Consider the following 20255-nt stretch of genomic DNA (forward strand, 5'->3'; position numbering starts at 1 on the left):
TTCTAAAGTCAGTGTCTGGAAAGTGTTGCCATCAATGTCTAGTTCTGGTAAGTTTCCTTCCTCAGGGGGTACACACATACATTTCCTCTATCATACTCATTAGGTAATGGAGACAAGATGACCCAGAACCTATTACTGATAAATTTGTGACAGGATCCTGGATGTGAATTTTGAAGGAAATTTGAATAATCATTTGAATATTATGCATTATGCCTAAAATACAATGCCTTAATGATAATTGGGCTCAAATGAAGTACTGTCCCCTAAATCATGGTCATCACTGCATTAGCATGTGGTAAAAACTTCGTTAACATCATAATGGTGACATCAGAGTCCCAAGTTATCAAAAATGTATTCTCTATTTTCAGTTCTCCTACTCTCCTTCCCAAAATTTAAATGTGCTGTGTAAGTACATAAACTGTGTAAACCTAAATGCAAGGATGGCTTTAACTCCAGCTAAAAAGTAAGGCCACAGCAAAAATAGCAAATCTAACTTCATGGAGTTTCAAAATCAGACCTACTATTAGCAGAAAGATTGCCATTGATGTTAGACTATAAATATTAGATACAGCAGCTATTAGAGTTTTCTGTGTGGCAAGCTATTAGAAAATACAGATTTATACTTCAAGCTTACCAAAAAAAAAAATCTCTGCAGAAAAGGGTTAAAACTGGACATAATAAAACTGGGTGCAAGACTTCAGGAAAATAAATGGCAGGCATAAAGTCAATTTGCCCTTAGTCTACTTGATCCATTTAGGTTCAAATCCTTTGCTTTATTAGATGATTGTCATCTTTTTCTTCTTGGTTCGTATCAGATATCATCTTTGTTCAGCAGAACATTTTCCTATTTATTTCCATGATCAAGAGTTATCTATTCATAGGACTCCTCCACAAATCTGTGACATCCAGAGCTAGAAAAATTTTGATAATAATGACAACTACGGAAAGAGTTTCAGGGCAGATGTTCACAAAATGTTTGTCTTGTAATAATGAATCCTAAAGTAAAGAAGGATAGCTCTACTTGAAGTACAAATGAATATGAACCGCCCCACCCCCCACTCCGCCCAACCCAGTGAAAAATTTTGGGTGTGTTAGTATCAACTGTCTAGACTTGAAGGCATGAGAAACATTATGATGGGTGGCTCAAGATATTGTCATATAGACATAGGGATCAGGATTATGTGACAATACAAATAACCATCTATTGAGCATATACTACAGCCCAGATTAGTTATTTAATTTATGTAATGCTTAAAATAATGCTCTATGATAGGTGCTATCATTAAACCACATTTTACTAGTTAGAAAAATAAGGCTAATTAATCTCATGCACACTTGTCTATGGGAAGTTGATATTTTTAAGAGAGGTATTGCAAGTTTTGCAACAAATAGTTAAATTGAATTATTTTAAAATTAATTTGATCTTATTTTTTAATACAAACTGATTTTAATTTCATAAATCTCCTGAGATAGTTCTACCCTTCTATTTTCATGTTGTAGTATTGAAGGGATTATTCCCTGGATAATAGCCATTCATTTCAGTTTCAGCTAAATTTTGTTTTATTATTAAACATATAAATGATACATCTCAACAGAATGCTCATAATCTTTTCACTTCCATTTTACATTTTCATTATTATATAATGATTGTCAAAGGAAATATTTCATTAAAAGTTAATTTTAATCTAATGAATAATAATGAATGTTATTTGGCAATACTTCCCAAAGTTGACCACATCTAACAAATTCATTATAACATTTATTAAGAGTATACCATACATGTATAAATTGTATGGAACCATTAACAATAAACGATGTTCTTTGTTAGGAGTAATGGAAAAAAAATTGCTAGATACTGTTTTTAAGACATGAGGTATCAATAAAAGGGACCAGGCCATTGTAGTACTAGCAAAATGATCATTTTTCACTTTCTGAAAGCAAAGTAGTTATAGTTTCTCCCAAATGGAACACATTTTGTTTCCCATTCTGTTTGGTCAGCAATCTTGTTCAATTATGTAGAATAAAGACATTTAAGAGCAAAATGGGTCCCTGATCAGCATTAAATTGAGCTGTTGTTTAAGGAACTTAGGAAAGCCTACTGTTGGGAAAGCCTACTCCTAACACTCAAATAGTGTTTTAATTCATACCCTTTAGATGTTTTGCTGTAGAGAATCACAGAAGTTATTCTAAACTCTTAGTAAGCTAGATCATGAGGGGGCCTAGGAAGTAATCTCTGAAGAGAAAAAGAGCAACCACGTTGTGTCAGGTTTTCACAATATTTTCCTAATACCCAGGTGTCATTATTCAAGAGCACAATTAAAATGATTCAAGATGATGTGACTTAGAGCCCTTGGGCAAGTGATTACATTTCAGGGAATCAGAAAAAGTGTAACTCATTAAATAAATACATATGTGAATAATTATAGACAGAAGGATAATTGCTACAAAAGCTAAGTAGGGTGAAGAGAGAAAGAGAGCAAATGAAAGGGACTATATCTATATACAATAATGTGGTAATTGACAAGCACATCCAAGCAGGTGATATATAGTTTGGGACTTTAATTAAGGGGAAAGTGGGTTATGAAGATATGGATTACAGGTATTCCAGGCAGTAGGGGCAGCTAGAGAAAAGACCTGGGACCTGTTTAGCACACTTGAGGGAAAACAAAGAGGACAATGTGGCCCTTGGAGAGAGTGCACATCAGTCAGTAGGAGATGAGGACAGAGACATGTGTCAGGAGTTAATCTTGTTGGGTCGCATAATCATGGAATGGACATGGATTTAATTTTTAACATAATGGCCAGCCTTTGTAGAATTTTGAGCAGAGGAGTGAAGTGATCTGATTTTTCATTTTTAGAAGATCACACTGGCTGCTTTTGGAAGAGATGACCATGGGGCAAGGGGATCAGTTAGGAGGGAGGCTACTGAAATTCTTTAGGCAAGAAAGTTGAATGGTTTGGATCCAAATGGCCATGGTGTCATTAACAGTGAAAGTTCCTCCAATGATGCTGCATGGTTTTCACGAGCCTTTGTAGTTCATTTTTGTCTATGTTTTTCTTCCAGACTTTGGAACAGTGTTTGAAATATAGTGGCATTTAAAATATTTGCTGGATGAGTGAATATATAAATGAATAAAATGGTACTACTCAATAAAAACTGTAGATATACCAACTTATGAGTATGATTAACTAAGATCAATGGAAGTGGTGAAAAGTTAGGTAAAATTTCATAGGTTTCCTGAGGCATATAATGGAATGCATGAATTGATCATAATTATATGAGGCATAATCTATTACAAAAAAACATATCAAATACAAGAGTTGAAAACAACTCTTTTTCATGTTGAGTTTACTCATATTGAAATCTAAATCCAGTGATAAACCCAGCGGAAATATGAGTTAGAATAAAAGGAAGGCTGGACAAGAAAAAATTTCAAATCAAAAATACGTGCTTCCTAGAAATACAGATTGGTGGTCTTAATGATTTCATAAATCACACGTGCATGTGTGCACAGGAGACACACATCTGGACCACTCTTGATGGATGACATAAAAGTATGATTTTACCACTCAGAAAGGATTTTATGAGAATTAGGGAACAGCACGTGTTAAGAAACAGCTATCTAAACAAACGGCATTTTCTTCTTAACAACCCTGCAAAAGTTATTACATCCATAGTTCAGGGAAATGTCATAGGCAGAGTTTATCTTTATTTCAGAAATATATTCGCATTAAAAAAATTATATATAGAAAAATGTCAGCTGGATAGCTCTTTAGCTGCTTGCTGTAACAATTATACCCAGTGTATACCGAATAGTAGGTAATATCAATTTATATATTATCTATCTCATTATGTCCGATAAATCCATTATTTTAGTTCTTTCCATTAAAAATTTTATAAATAATTTGAATAATGATTACCAATTTTGTGATACTGTGCAACCCAAACCTTTAAAGGCTGAAACCTAGTATCAATAAATTCTCAAATGACATGAAACTGATTAAATAAAATGTAATGGGATCATATGTAGAAAAAAAAATGCCTAAAATATGATTGGGTTAGTAACAAATCATGAGAAAGAGAAATCAGAGAATTAACTGGGTAAAAACAAAAGCTTATCTCATGTCAGGTTATACATTTATCCTTGAAAACTTGGTTTACTTCTTTCACGAAGTCTTCCTGACCCTGAAGTGCTATGTTGAATATGCTTCTTTTGCAGCTACATTGGTTGGGTTAATCCCCAAAGAAGTGTAAGATTATGAAATAACAAAAACTCTGATTTTCTTTGAATATTAGAATTATTCTAACAAATTAAAAGAGTTCTTATAATTTACTCTAACTGTAAGGGCACAGACATACCAAAAAACTAATAAACACCCTGATGTTACACCTAAGGTCTTAAAGTCTACTTTCAATTGATCTGTTTCAATTTATCTAATTCAAGAAATCTCCATTTCCTCAAAGATGGAATCAATTATCTTCTTTTTACATTGCTCACCTGCCCTCTCTCCACCTACTACCACCTACTTATTTTAAAAGTTATTTAAGATACCTGTTACTTCAACATTACCAAATATGCACAAAGATGTAATTGCCAGAAAAAAATAAACTATCAAAATTAATAAAAACACTAACAAAGACATTTAATAGAACACATGCTATTTTTTATGACAATATGCATTTATAAAGATTATTGTGATTTCATTACAAGGTATACTTTCTGGATTTTTCTATTTTTAAGATAATTTTATGTTAAGAAATCCAGATATTTCAAAACATAACTAAAAATTAATATAACTAAAAACAATGTAACTAAAAATTAACAAATAAATATAAAACACTGGACCACAGAGTAGTATGATATACTTAAAGTGGTACTTTGAGGGAATTTTGAGTCCTGAATGTGTATTCTATAGTAGAAAAGGCTGAAATTAAGGTGCTATGAATCAATTTTTAAATTTAGAAAAAAATAGTGAAAGTCTAAGAAAAGACTTTAAAATATAAAACTAAATTGATGACCAAAAAAATACAATAGAGAAGAACCTCATCAAAAATTGGGTTTTCAAATGATTAATAAAATTGACAAATTTCTGTTGTAATAGATTAAGAAAAAATTTAAAAAGACACAAAAGATATTTGAAAAAAACAACAAAATTTAAGCATTATAGACATCAAGAAATCTTTAAGACGACATTATGAATGAATGTTTTAATAAATTATGAGTATTTTAAATCAGTAGTTAAAAATCTTTGCCCCAAGAAAAATATAGGTCCAGACAGTACACCCACAATGTTTCCAAAATTATTAATAAATAAATAATTATAATATACAACAAGTAATTACAAAGTGTAGAAAATAGAAAGTATTGCTCAAGTCATTTTATGAAGCTGTCATTACATGGTCACCAACATTTGACAAAGAGTCTATGAGGAAAAAAAAAATCATGGTCAATATTTACTCATTAATAAATATTCAAATATGCCAAATAAAATATTAGCAAACCAAATCCAGTAATAAATAAAATGACAGGTTAGGTCCAGAACTTCAAGTTTGATTTCCATCAGAAAATCAATAGATAAAATTTACTCAAATAACAGATTAATGAAAATGTATCGTATCTATTTCAACAGAGGCAAAAAACAAAAAAACCTTCAATAACATTCACTTAGGTTAAAAAGGATAAAACTCAGAAAGACTCAACAAACCAGATCCAGAAGGCTTAGCAAACGAGATACAGTGTATTTTCATTAACGAGATAAATTTTTAACACAAGTGTCTAATTTGCTATTGTCAGAATCATAATAAGTCAAGAGTAGCCACCAATTCCCACTGTTCAAGATTGCACTGGAGTTCCTAGCAAGTGCAATATCAGAGCAAAAAAACCCTGAAATTATAAGGTCTAGAATGGAAAGGAAAAAAAAAATTTAAACACTGTCATTACTTGTAGATCTTACAACGTAGATATCACAATGTATATACCACAACGTATATATCTACATTTAAATTTAAAATAACACAGAGGTGAAGGGATTGGGAGGCGGCTGGTGGCCGCAAGATGGCCTCAGGGTTTTCTGGAAATTAATTTGGGGCACTTATTCAATAATGTTGTAGGGGTTTTGTTGGGTATCCGATGGGCATGCGTCCTATTTGGGAGACCACCTCAGGGATGGTGTGGATGCCTGATTGTGGCGTTGTGCACCAGAGGCTAAACATTAATGAATGCCAACTATAATTTTATGTGTGTGATGTGATGGCTGGGTGTGAGGTCGGAGGGATGGTGGGTGGGTGGAGGGAGGTTCACAGTGTGAGGGATGTAGATGGTGGGCGTCTAAGTATTACCTTGTCTTGTACACCTGAAACTAATAAAAAAATAATAAAAAAATAAATAAATTAAACATTATGAAAAAAAATAAAAAAATAAAATAACATAGAGGTAGATGATTATAATTCATAGGAGAGTTTAGAAAGTTTTCTAAATTCAAATCAATATTAAAAATTTTTAACCTCTCTATATACCAGCTAAAAATAACATGAAATTTCAATAAAACCAGTAACATGTACAACATCAACATTGGTTTTCCAGGAATAACACTGAAAATGTCAGGGAATAAAATGACAAACACATAGGTAATCATGAATAAGTGGCAAATAAATACAATGTTTACCATGGACTTGATAATTTAATTTTGAAACAAAAGTCAGTTATCCCCTAATTTATTAATACAATATAATCCTAAAATTCCAGTGATTTTGTGTATCTGTCTGTGTATGTGTAATGTGAAATTTGACAGGCTGAATTGAAAATTTTAAAGAAAGGCATAATGTTAAGAATGACAATATATGCTCAAGGAGAAAGAGAAAAAAGTGTAGAATGAATGTTACCAGATATCAATCATTGTTATAAAGATATAGTACAGAAGATGTTATGGTATAAGCTCAGAAATTTTTATTCACAGAACAGAACTGAGAAAACAGAAAGCAAACACACAAATATGAAAACTTGATGTATAATAGAGTCAGCACTGCTGAGCGATGGAGGAAAAAACAAATTTTCCAATAAATGGTGCTGGGAATTGGTTATCTGAATGGATTAAAACGAAATAAATACTGACTCCTACCTCACATCAGATGAAAATGAAGACCAGTTGGATTTAAAACCTAAATGTAAAAGGTAAAATACTCTAGCTTTTAAAGAATGATATAGGACATCAGTATAGCCTATCTTTCAAAAAAAAAAATCCAAATTTGACTGAATCAAAATTAAAAACTTCTATTCATTAAGCAATACGTAAAGATATTTTTTTAAAAATTAGTTTCCAAAATGTGGCATAAGATGTATTCGTCGTATATAACCACTAAAGGATATCATCTATAACAAATCAAGAGCACTCTGTGGATCAATATTTCAGTGAATTAACAGTAACAGTTACCGTTAGTTGCATTTATAGCATGTCCAAACAGTTGGCCAGTTACTTAAGGTATTTTTTCTTTAATCCTTACAGCAATTATGCAAAGTAGAACATCAGAAAGATAAATTGAATTGCCACTTAACCCGGGTCATGTATGGAAAAGCTAGAATAAGATCCAAGGTGTGCCTCTCTTCCACATGTGCCCTCATCATTATTTCATATTGCCCCAATATTATTATTTGATGTCCAACAGCAGAGAGTAAAGGAGCAAAAGACCTGATTTTTAATCTAGCTCTGCAAATTAGTAGCTGTTTGACCTTAGATAAAATTTAATAAATCAATTCTTAAGGATTTTAGTTAAGTTTTGTTTTTTTCTTAAGATATTAGGGATATGATAATAAAATGCATCAATTAGAGTCATTATGAGGTTTAAATGAAACATATATGTAAAACACTAGTACAAAGCATCTATGCAAAAATTTTTAGCTCATTTTATTACTATTATGAATACTTGGCAGCTTTAGTTAGCTAGATTACGTAAACATCTCCAAAAAATGTCAGCATCCTGTGGTTAGAAACAGAAACAGATTACTATAGGGCTGATCAAGCAAACACAGAAAAAAGATAAGAAGGCTCTAAAAGTGAGGATGCTGGTGAGTTACTCACTTTCATGACAGTTCAAGGGGACATGGCCAAGGTGGAAAGACAATGAAACCTGGAGAAGAATGACTCTGAGGGATAGAGAACATACTTAGGGAAAGGAGCTTTAATGAAATCGCCATGATTTGGAGAAAAGGAATGAAAGAAAATGAAAGAAGACTATAATTAGATCAATCACACCTGACTCAGAGCTCAGACTATTTCACAGCCCAGAGCAATTTCCTAACTATTTAAACACCCTCCTTCCAGTTTCACCGACAGGTGAAGTATGAGGAAGGTTGACCAGGAAGACCTCACATTGTGGCTTCTCCTAGTGCTGCTATGGATTTCACCTGGAATGCAGTGTCTCAGGGCTGCTCAGATGTCTTTACCAAACAATAGTTTCTCTACTTCTGTGACATCCTCACTATGACAAAGAAAAAAGAAAAAAGAAAAGAAAAGAAAAAAAAAAAACCAACAAGAAACAGAGCTACTTTGGATGAATAATATGGACTTATTATTATATGTTACTCACTTTCATTCAACTTCTACATATGTACCCTTCTGAATCCCTGTCGCCAGCAACCTAATTTTTCAGTATTTCTAGAAAAAGTTGCTTTTTCTTGTTAATTTTTTCAAGAAGTAAAATGTTTCCTCTATCTACAACCCAAAACTAAAATTCCGCTACACACGTACAGACCTACTTGACTACATTGAACTGCTTGTCTGTTTGTCCTAGTATTGCCAACCTCAGGTCCCTGGCACCTGTCATCCACCAACCTGTTGCATACCTGACATTGTCAAGAATGTGGTGCCCCTTTAATACATAGTATTGCCAGTTAACCTCTGCCAAAATGAGTGAATCCAGTTCAAGATCTCTGTCTACCAAATTAAGTCTCACTGATAAGTCCCAAGATATCTCCAGGAATTACCAAAAAGCAGTTTGGAAATACAAAGTACTATGGATTTCTAAAACGTTAACGACCGCTTCGTCCGCTAATATTGTAAAGGCTATTTAGTATTTGTCTTCTCTCTGAAGTTTGAAAATGTTTTAGCTCTGTCCCGTGTTGACCTCCAATAAATATCCCCATGAGACATACCTTACTGTGTGCAGAAGAAATGCTAATTAGAGATCTTTTAAGTGACAAACGAGACACTGCAGTAAGTAAAGTAGCACTTTGGCTTACACTGAACTCCATACCTGAGCGCATTGCCTCTTTCTGAATGCTTTCATAGTCATGCCAGTCTTTTCTTCTCAAACCATCTGTCCATGCATAGAATTGCCCATCTCCCAGGCCCAGTGGAAATGTCTGTGGAAAAGGAAAGTATTCAGAGCATAAAAAGGAGGTATTTCCTTTTTCATGGTAGGTAAACACAGCCGGGCACATAATAGGCAATCAAAGAATATCTGTTGAATAAGAGATTCTTCCAAGTATACTGAAAAGAAAGCTATTGCTAGTGACCAGATTAATACACATTTTAAAATCTTTGTTCAGCTTTTAAAATAAGAGCATGTGACATCCTCAACCCCTATCATATCCTATTTTATTTCATCTAGAAACAGTAATAATTCAGTGTTTCACCTCCTTTGAGCATAAAAGTCTAGCTGTTTCCACTTGCCCAAAGTGTAAATACTAGTAATGTCACCAATTTTAGTATTAAATTGAATTAATTTTGTTTGTGACTTGTAGTTTCATTAATTTTGATCAAATATATTTGAATGGCCTGATAATAACATTAGCAACCATTCATTGAATGCTCACTATGTGCCAGGTACTATGTGAAAAACTCTGTATATAGAAGATTGTTCAATCTTTATGATAGTCTTTGGTTGTAAATCTCCATTCTTCTATCAATTAAACTAAGGCTCAGACAACTAAAATAACTTGAATTAAACCATGTGGCAAAATCAGTACTTGGACCCAGTTTGTTAAGATCAAAATTGTGTTCTTGAAAACTAGTAAATGCTGTCCTTTTATCAAGGTTTATGTACCTGGTTATGCTTATAGTTGAAACTATTCCCCATTCAACAACTGTGGTCACAACATATGTTTCATGATCTGGTAACACCCATATGCTCTAACATCACCTTGAAAATTATTTCTGTGTACATTGCTGAACGTACTTCTTTTTTGTGACATTTATTTTTGGTAATAGGAAAAAAATACTTTAAATAAAATTTTTACAATCTTAATAGTAAAGAAAATGTTAAATAAATGTTTTTATTTCCTTTTATTTGGTTCATTTTTGGAAATAAATAATACATCTATAGAATACGGTAAAGAAACATTTTCTAGTTTCAATTTAGGTGAAACAAAAGATGAATAATTTCAGTGAGTGGATTTTATTCTATGAGCCTTTCCGAGGCAAATAACGTGTCTTATTTATTAGGTTGAAACAGTACAACTATTGTGCTGATGAAATACTTATCTACCTTTACCCCATATGCATGGCTTTTAAAGGATCCATTACACTAGAAAAAGAATCATGTATTTTTTCCTAATTGACACTGATTTTATAATTAAAAATTTTACCAAAACTCAGCTATGAATCTTGAGTTTTAAATAACTTTAAAATAGAAAACCCATGTTTGGTCTCAGCCATGCATTTATAATGATAAGTACTGAGCAGTATTGAAAATCTCTTACATTGATTTAGGTAATACCAATTTATAAACACAACTTTCAGATTAAAATAGGCAATTTTAAAATAAGTTTTGACATAAAACATGGAGATACTGTTGTGTAAACTCCAAATAATCAAGCTCTCTGGTAACCTATCGGTTCGCAAACTGACACCTGGACATGCACACAGGGCAGGGAAAATGAAAGAAAGATGCAGAATACTCCAGATTGGTAGATGGCAGGTTTAATAAGCAAGGGAACTTACATACAAGGCTTGTCTCGGTTTACTGCAGGACAAATAGATCTCCACACCCACCAGAATTTTAAAAGTTTATATAGGAGGCCTAAACTGGTTCAGTCATGTATTCAGTCTGGGTGATCCAAAACACCTTTCTCGCTCAAGATGAGGTCTTTGAAAACATGTCCCTAGTGTGGGAATGGTGGACAAAAGTCATTCCAAAGTCAAGGGGAAGGAATGAGAAGCCTCTGATTGACCTGGGTCCAGCTCATGGGACAACCAGAGGTCACATCCTCTTGATGACTTCCCCTAACACTCCACCCCTGAACTGGCCCATACAATGCTACACAACCCTTCTTCATCAATGTGTCTTGAGTGGTCAACGTGGGGTTTTATTAGCACGGATGTGGCTTGTTTGGCGACTATCTGGATGCACTGGAGGCAGAGGCCTCAGCAACAATTTCGGCACGTGCAAGAGAAACACAGATTAAGATAATGATTCCAAAAATATGTTACAGTTCTTTCTACCAAGAGTCCCATGATCCGAACCATTGATGTACAAAGTCCCCTAGGCTGGGGGTCAGATCACTCAGGGCATTTACTTGTGTCTTCATGTGATTTAATAAAGATGACTCATCAGGTATGAACACAAAACATTCTTTTAAGATAATGGCACAGGTGCCTTCACGTGAGGCAGTAATCATGCCCACAGACATTACATTTTGAAGACATGAGAGACATGTCAGTGTTCAGTAATGACAGGTTTTGCTGGCTATCATTCAAGCCTTGCTGGGTGAACTTTGAAAGCTTCTGTTTGTGCTATGATGTCTTCCAGTTAATGGGGGGTGACAAAAAAGGAGGCCAGATGATGCACTGATGGAAAACAGAGTATGCCCACTTGGTCTTGAGGAAAGAAAGTTGGCAGCTTTAGGAACTTGACCTGGCTGTGCATATCATCCATGATGGCTGGGGGAGCCATATCATCAACTGCCAGGTGTGAGGAGATCGGCTGCGGGAAGGATATGCCAGACCAGGACCCCCACATTCTCCCCTCTTTCCACGGCGTGTGTTCCATTTCAGGTAAAGAGCATTTTAATAGATCCTGGTTTCAGCAGAGCAATGCAATCCCAGTGGAGTTTGAGTAATTCTCTCTCACCCAGGGGTGTCGAGTAACTCAGCCATTCTTGTGGGAGATCCCATTGCAAATTCCAGTAAATAATATATTTCCTAGGCACAACGGGACTTGGTGTTCTCAGAAGCATAACACGTTGATCCACAGTAAGAGTCAGAGCTCTCTTCTTCAACTTCCTATCTTTCTGGTGTTGGGTGTGGGGTAGGGTTCCCAGTCTGGCATATGGGGCAACATGCCCTACTGGCTAATCATTTAAATGTATTTCAGCCTGGAATAGTACTTGGGTCTAGCTGATCAAGGCATTTTACTTCAGTGTTTTAATCTGCTGCTTTAATATTTCATTTTTCCTTTCTACCAAACTTTCCTGCTGCTTGCAGGGTAGAGTGGAGATAGGACCTCCATTCAATGTCAGGTTCTCTTGCCCAGTTTTTCACATCATGACCTTAGCAATGTGACCCTCAATAACTGTCTATTTGATGAGGGAATCCACACACGACACTTAGCTTCTCTAACCTCCTAATGGTGGCAGCCTGGTTTTCATGGTGGCAGGGAAATTTTGTGTTAAGCCAGAGCCAGATACAGTGTCCTCACAAACCAAGGCACATTTAGAACACTCAATCAGAGAGAGGGGCCAATATGATCATTTGCCAATCCCTTACCTGTTGGGAACTTCGGTGCATGGCCTCACATACCTTTGGCAGTTGCCTTAAGTGTTGTTTAGAACACACAAGGCATACTGTTAATGCATTAACAACATCACTGTATTTCAAGGGCCATCAAGCATCCTTGGAAATATGTCATCCCATCCGGGCACTACAGTGGTCAATCTTCCTATGCATCCAATCTTATGTATCTACTGAAGGGTCCATTGCTAAGGCTCATACTTGATCTAAGACATCTGCTTTCTGATTGCCAGGGGCTGTCAGTGTCTTATGAACCTGGAATCGGAAGATAGTGAGGACTGCCTCACTTACAGGCAAACTCAAATGTCTTTCCATATACCCTGACCCAACAAGGGTTAATTCAAAATCATCTACCTCTCAGCTTCCCATTGACCAAGCCAGAGAGTTAATACCTTTAGAACAGTCCAACTGTCAGTGCAAAGGATGAAAGTCCAGGGCTCATGAGTGATCACCAGCCAAACCACTCTGAGTTCAATCCACTGGCTGCTGCAGTTCATTCCCATTTATATTCAGTGTTGGGCTGAATAGTAGCAATTGCAGTCCATGTGGGCGGGTTTCCCCACTAAACCCATCTTAGTTTGAAACAGTACAACTATTGTTCTTATAAAAATTATCTATCAATCCATCTTTATATCTTATAAAAGATCCACTTGTTTCAGAAGAATGAAAATGAATCTAATATTAGTGAGAAATTCCCCCACCCCCTCTCTACAGGCTGCAGGGGCTCCCACGGGTATAGGGGCAGGGCAGACAGGCACCAAGGGCGGTAGGGACAGGTGGCACAGATTTGTACTGTTGTTCAGGTGTTAAAGCTTTCCATAGTACAACCAACACAGATTTGGGTTGCTAGTCTCTTTTTTCAGGTGGGGTCCTGGCAGCAATGAGGTTAAACCACAGTTGCTGCTGGGTTATTTTTCCCGGACACTTTATATCAATAAGCACATCAGGAGTATATTCTGTTGGCATGAACCTTTCCTGGATTGGGGGCTGCCCTGCTGGCAGGGATTGTCGTTGCTGTGCTCTTCCTTTACTTTGTATTAGGGGTCAGGCAGCACGGGGCTTTTAGTTCACTATACTGTCAATCACCACATTCTCCTCTTTGCTCACTTTCCCAGGGATTTTATCTCTTAGAATCCCAACCAGGCTTTGTCACACATGCTTAGACTTTTATCTGTGGCAACTTGCACCTTCCTGGTACCCTCCTAAAGTCTCCAACTTATTATCCTGCTTTCCCATTTTACTGACAGGTCACTCCAGATTGGTAGGTGATACTTTAAATAAGCAAGGGAATGCACTTACCAGGCTTGCCTTGAGGAGCTGAGAGACAAGCAGATCTCTCCACTGGCCCACCATCTTAAATTTATATAGTGGGCTTAACTGGGCTCAGTCATATTCTTTCTAGGCTACATACTTGAACAGCTCCTAGTGTGCAAATGATAGATGGGCTGTGTATTCCAGTGACCAATTAGGGAGTGAGGAGCCTCTGATTGCCCGAGTCCAGTTCACAGGTCAACCAGAAGTGATGTCCTTTCAGTGACCTCCTCCACCATTGCCAGACACATTCTATTTCCCTTATTTTGATGTATTTAGAGAATTCTTAGAAATTGGTAATACATAGAAGAATGAATGTGAGTGAATCTTTGCTTTTTCCGGAAATCTTATGAAAATTATAATAAAGCATCCGATGAACCAAGAAAGAAGATAGTTGAACTGATATAAACTTTTATAGGTGGGTGAGAATTACTGGGACAGAAGCATACTTTTTTATACCATTAAACTTTGAAAACAGTAAATAAAAAAGAAAAAAGAAAAAAAAGGAGTCATCAGATAATTCTGAGGGCAGGGTTAAAGGTGAAAACAAAAACAAAAAGACTGACTTTTTTTATATGGGGCAGTTAGATCTCCTGGATTCTCTACTCAATTTCAATCACCAGGTGATTTCTGTGGTTTATCCACTGCTCCCCTTCCACGGAGTTCAAAATGAAAAAAGTGTCCTTTCAGGTACTGGAAACAATTGAAATTAATGATGCCAAGCTGCAGTAAAAATCAGGGTTCCATTTGAGTCTATACAACCAAATATTATTAACCAAAGCTATCTTCCCTCACCAGGATCACAAAAAAGCTGCTAGCCCACATTACACCTCTTATATCTTAGACAAAAGATAGCTAATTCCTAGCTGAAGAATGGGAATCCAATAAGAAAGACACAAGTACTGGCTCCCAGGTATACACACTCAGTAACTGCAAGGGAAGTCCACCTCTACACATAAAACATCAGAGTAGTATTTTTACTCTTTCACTCATAAGATATAATCAAGTATCTAAGGATTACCAGACATTTGAGAAAACTTTTAACATAAAATTCAGAGGCCAAAATAAACAAAAGTTACAAAAATTTAAAGGAAACAGAAGCAATGTAAGGCTCAGAGGAAAACTTCTCCCAAGCTTCCAATCAAGATGGCAGAGTAGGTAAATGCAGAGCTCACCTCTTCCAGGAACACATCAAAATTACCGCTAACCTACAGAAGAACCATCATTGTGAAGTGCCTGAAGTACAACTGTACAGAAGTCCTACAATTAAAGACATACATTAGAAGACACATTGAGTCTTGTAGGAGGAATGGAGACACGGAATGGGCTAGTCCTAAACCTGCGTATGGCAGATAAAAATCAGGAGGGATATCTCAGCCGTGGATGTCCCTCTTGACGAGCAAGGGGTCCCAGACCCTCACTAGGCTCCCCAGCCCAGTGTGCCAGTGCTGGAAAAAGAAGTCCCCATAACTTCTGGCTGTAAAAACCACTAGATATTGTGGCTGAGTGAGATGAGGGCAGTTGCAATTCAGGCGCTCCTCTTAAAGGGCCTGCACACAGACTTACTTGCTGATGGACTCACTTGCTCCTAGCTCCAGCACTGGGGCAGCAGGGACATATTGGGAGGAATTGAATTGTCTGTCTTCAGAACGAAGGCTGGGGGGGCAGCTTCCTCCCAGAGGGAAGTGCTGGCACCAGCCATTGGTCCTTTGGTAAGCACTCCCTCCACGCAGCTTGCACATGCAGGCGGGTGCCCTATATGATGAGTCTCCATCAACCTGGCTAATACTGTTTTCCCTATCCTGGTGCTCCCCTGAGACCCCATGCCACCTAACTTGCATGCCCACCCTGGTAGCTTCCAGTGGCTTTTCCATACAAATGGTTTGTATTGGATCATACTGCAGACTCTCCTAAAATCTCTCAAAGCTTCAAAAATGGCAAAAAAGCACCAACTGGCCTTAGTGGGCCCTGTATCTCTTGCTTAGCAGCCCCAAGCCCAGTACGAGCAGCAGCTGGTCTCAGTTTGCAGTGTAGCATCTCCCAGGCATCTCCAAGCCCAGCACACGTGGCAACCATCTGAAGATCACTGTAGCTCATACCAAGTGGCCCTGGGCAGGGCACAGGCAGTGGCTGGACTGGGCCTGCACCAGAGCCTCTCCAAAAAGGCCCCAGAACCAACACCTCCAGTGGCCTGCTGAATTCAAAAAGACACATGCATCCATATATTCATTGTACTATTATTTACAATAGCTGAGACATGGAAGCAACCTAAGTGTCCATCAATAGATAAATGGATAAAGAAGTGGTATGTATATACAATGCAATATTATTCAGCCATAAAAAAAAATACATTTTGCCATCTGCAATATCATGGATGGACCTGGAGGGTATTATGCTAATTGAATAAGTCAGACAGAGAAAGACAACTACCATAGGTTTTCACTTATATGTGGAATCTAAAAAGCAAAATAACAAACAAACAGAACAGAAACAAACTCATAGAGAACATTTTGATGGTTGCCAGGTGGGTGGGAGGTTGGGGGGATGAGTGAAAATGGGGAAGGGATTAAGAAGCATAAATTGATAGTTATAAAATAGTCATGGGCTTGCAAATTATAGCATAAGGAATTGTGGGGACAGACCCAGGAGTGCAGTTTTCAGGCTCTCGCCCTCACATGGAAAGCTGCTCACTCGGGTAGTAAATGGCCATCAACTGTGATTGGATGGCCATCAGCTGTGGCTAGTTGGCGTCAGCTGTAACCAGTGAGCCATTGGCCACTAATATAACTGCCGTGGCTACGCTAGCAGAAAATGGGGGGCTGGCAAGAAGATGGCGGCTAAGCTAGCAAAGTGGTGGTGTAGTGGCGTGGTGGAGTGTGGATTACGGATTACAGAGAAACGGACGATGGGTTGTGGATGTGGCTCCTGCTTCTTATGTCTCCAACCCAGTCACCAGCGAGAATATGGCAGTATGACTCCCCTATCTATGGCTCTGTGGGTGTTCCTTTTTGGCCTAGCCATATCCTGCGTTCTTATGCGGGGAGCGTGACCAGAGATCCCGCATGATGCCCTGCATAACAGGAATACAGTCAGTAATATTGTAGTAACTATGTATGCTGTCAGACGAGTACTAGATTTATCGGGGAGTTCACTTTGTAAGTTATGTAAGTGTCAAATTACTATGTTGTACAACTGAAACTAAAGTAACATTGTATGTCAACTGTAATTTTTAAAAAAGCAAACAAAATTAAATGAAAAACCTTCCTCCCCCAAAAATCTAAATTTCATTAAAGAATCTTAAGAAAAATGGTCCTCCATAGAAACAGAATTTTTTTTAAAAAGGAACATTTAGAGGGAAAAAAAGTAGCAGCTCTTGGAAAGCAAAAATAAGATAGCAAGCATAGAATAATTAAGACAAAATGAAGGTCAAAGGAACCCTATTAAGAAACAGGAAAAAAAAATAAAAAAAGAAGAATTAAGAGAGTCAGAGGCCAAATGGTATATCATTGAAGGGAGGTAGCAAAAGGGCAGCCAGCCTAGAGATCATCCAGTCTTCAATGTACAAGGGCGATGAAAAGCAGCTCTAGAAAGAATGTCTTTGTGATTAAAAAACAAACACACACAAAAAAAACCAAGTAGAGAGACAAAGTTATTTTTTGCTTATTAAAAAACAAACAAACAAACAAAAAAAACAAAACACGTTGAAAGGAGAATTAACAATTCTTCCAAAGAGATTGGGATGAATTACTGCTGCATATATAAAAAATTAAGGGAATGAAAAGTGGGACAATTCATAAGACAAGAGGAAAAAACAATGTACAAGAAAGACAGTGTAATTATAGCACACTATTTGATTCAGATATGAATACTCTTACCTAAATATTGGTTTGACAAAAATTGGTGCTATAACTATACTGGAGGTTGAGGGAAAGAATGGAATAATATTCTTAAATACACATTTTATACAATAGGAAAAACAACAGATAACACCAAAATGAAAAACAAAAAAGTCAGAACAGTAATATACACATGGTGTCTAAAAATATAGAAACCTATCAGAGAATAAGGGTGAAAAAATTGACATGGTTGTGCCAGGGTATCAGAAATTGTAAGTAGGAGAAAGTGTGCCAGGTGATTGCTGTTTACTGCCTGAAACAGTTAAAGCAGACCATCTGATACCGCACTTTAATAAAGGCTATCTGAGGATTTGCTACACTAATACCTCTTACCTATTTCGGTGCTACTCACAAATGAGCAGCCCCACCATCACCTGGAAACTAGTTAGAAAAACAATTCCCCAGTCCTAACACATACTGGTTAAATCAGAAACTTTGAGAGAAGAGAGACACAGAAATCTGTTTTAAAAAGTTCTCCTGGTAACTCTGAGGCTTACTAAAGTTTGAGAACCACTAATTCATGACTAGCAAATTGACACTATTATTACATTAAGAAAGCATGTCAGACTCATTCACAAAGTATTCACCATGACCTACTGAAGAATCTTTTTCACATTGAGGACTGATGACCAAAATAAAGATTAGGTGTGTTTGCATCCTTCTCACCTGCCAAAGAGGTGGGTGAATAAACCTAAATGAATCCCAGTCCATTTGTATAGAACTACCTTGTTTCTGAAAGCTTAACCATCCAGTAAATGGCCCATCAGTATTCTGACCTTTCATTTCACATGAGCAATCTCCGGTGTCCAGATCCATTTGCTTCTCTTCTGGGTTATATCATGTGCCCTCTGTATGATTACAGTAGTACAGATCCATTATCTATGACCTTGTAAAATAAATGTAAAGAGTATTGTACTTTCATGAGGCATATATTTCAGATCCATCATTAAGTCGGCCATTTATTTCTGAGCACCCTTTCTATTTTTCACCTTGTAGACTTTTTATTCATTGTAATGTCACTACAAATAATCAACTTGAAAAAATATCAGGGATGGAAGAGACAGAATTCATTAAGTAGAAATCATATGTAATAGCTAAAGCTGAATCTCAGAGCCTATTAAAAAATAATATACTTGAGAATGGGTCATGAGAAAAAGTTTCCAAGGGTAAAACATTACTCATAGACAATGTGTTTACTAGAGGTAGCAAACTCATACAACTTCTGGGGTCAGACATGTGACAAAAATGGGTGAGAAACTAGGGTGTACCACTCTAGGAAATGTTGAACTCCTGTGAGACCTGACCACTGTTACTAACTTTTAAATAATTGTAAAAAAAAACCTCCCAGGGACTATCAGTCTGGAAACCCCAGATGAATAAAAATATACACCCCTGCTTCTAAATTAGAGCAGTTTTATTACAATATTTAGTACAGATGCTGATGACATTGAAAAGACACATTTGTGAATCTCTATCAAGAAAAAAATTACATTCTAAAACCAATCTTAGGATTTAAAAATTAATAACCACTGGATTTTAATTCTCACAACCAACCATATACCTACTGCTATACTAGTTCCTTGGAAGACAATGTGATGCAGTGGAAGTCCTCCGGATCCAGGGCCAGAAGACATAAATTAAAACTTTAAACCATATGCGGGAAATCTACATTCCCTCTAAGTGGCAAACTAGAATTTGAACTTAGTCAGTCCGCCTTTAAATCTTATGAATTACTTAAAATAAACAAATGTGGAAACTTTTTATTATTCTCTGATTATTCATTTATTCAAACACTATAAAGTCATTTTATTTTTATTTTAGGGAATAAAGAGATAAGGTGAAGCCAAAAAATAAAAATTCATACACAGGACTTTCTTTAGATTTTATCCATTGAGCAATAAGGAGTCATTAAAGCTCTCAGACTGGAAACTAATATATTAAATGTTATGTACAAGTTAGTTTTGTTGTTGCTCTAACATCCTTTTTCTTTCTAAGTTTGAATGGAACTACAGAGCATGCAATGGGCCTAGAAAAATATATAGATAATGTTCTGCATTTTCCTATACTTCTAAAACATACTGATAAGCTAGTGTCAAAACATAAAATGCCATTTTTTAGTGAATAGAACTGTCTTGTTCTTTACATTCTGTATAAATTCTCAGTTATGACATTGTTAATAAAACAAAATAAGCCTTGAGCTGGTATGGATCACTAAAACCTACAGTCCATCCTCTTGACTTTGTCAGAAATAGGGTTAAGAACACACAATGTGATATATAGATGATGTATTACACACCTGAAACCTAGGTAACTTTACTAACC

General features: G+C 36.4%; 1 protein-coding gene across 2 annotated transcripts in view; it reads right to left on the bottom strand.

The window, feature by feature from the left end:
* Positions 1-20255, bottom strand: part of GALNTL6 (polypeptide N-acetylgalactosaminyltransferase like 6) — a 964301-nt gene that overhangs the window by 616062 nt on the left and 327984 nt on the right. For both annotated transcript variants that reach the window (XM_081077650.1, XM_081077651.1), the window contains exon 3: positions 9251-9359. In XM_081077650.1, the coding sequence (XP_080933776.1) occupies positions 9251-9359 (109 nt within the window). The remainder of the gene's footprint in view (positions 1-9250; positions 9360-20255) is intronic.

The sequence above is a fragment of the Rhinolophus hipposideros genome, assembly GCF_964194185.1.
Source record: "Rhinolophus hipposideros genome assembly, chromosome: 16".
Lineage (NCBI taxonomy): Eukaryota > Metazoa > Chordata > Mammalia > Chiroptera > Rhinolophidae > Rhinolophus > Rhinolophus hipposideros.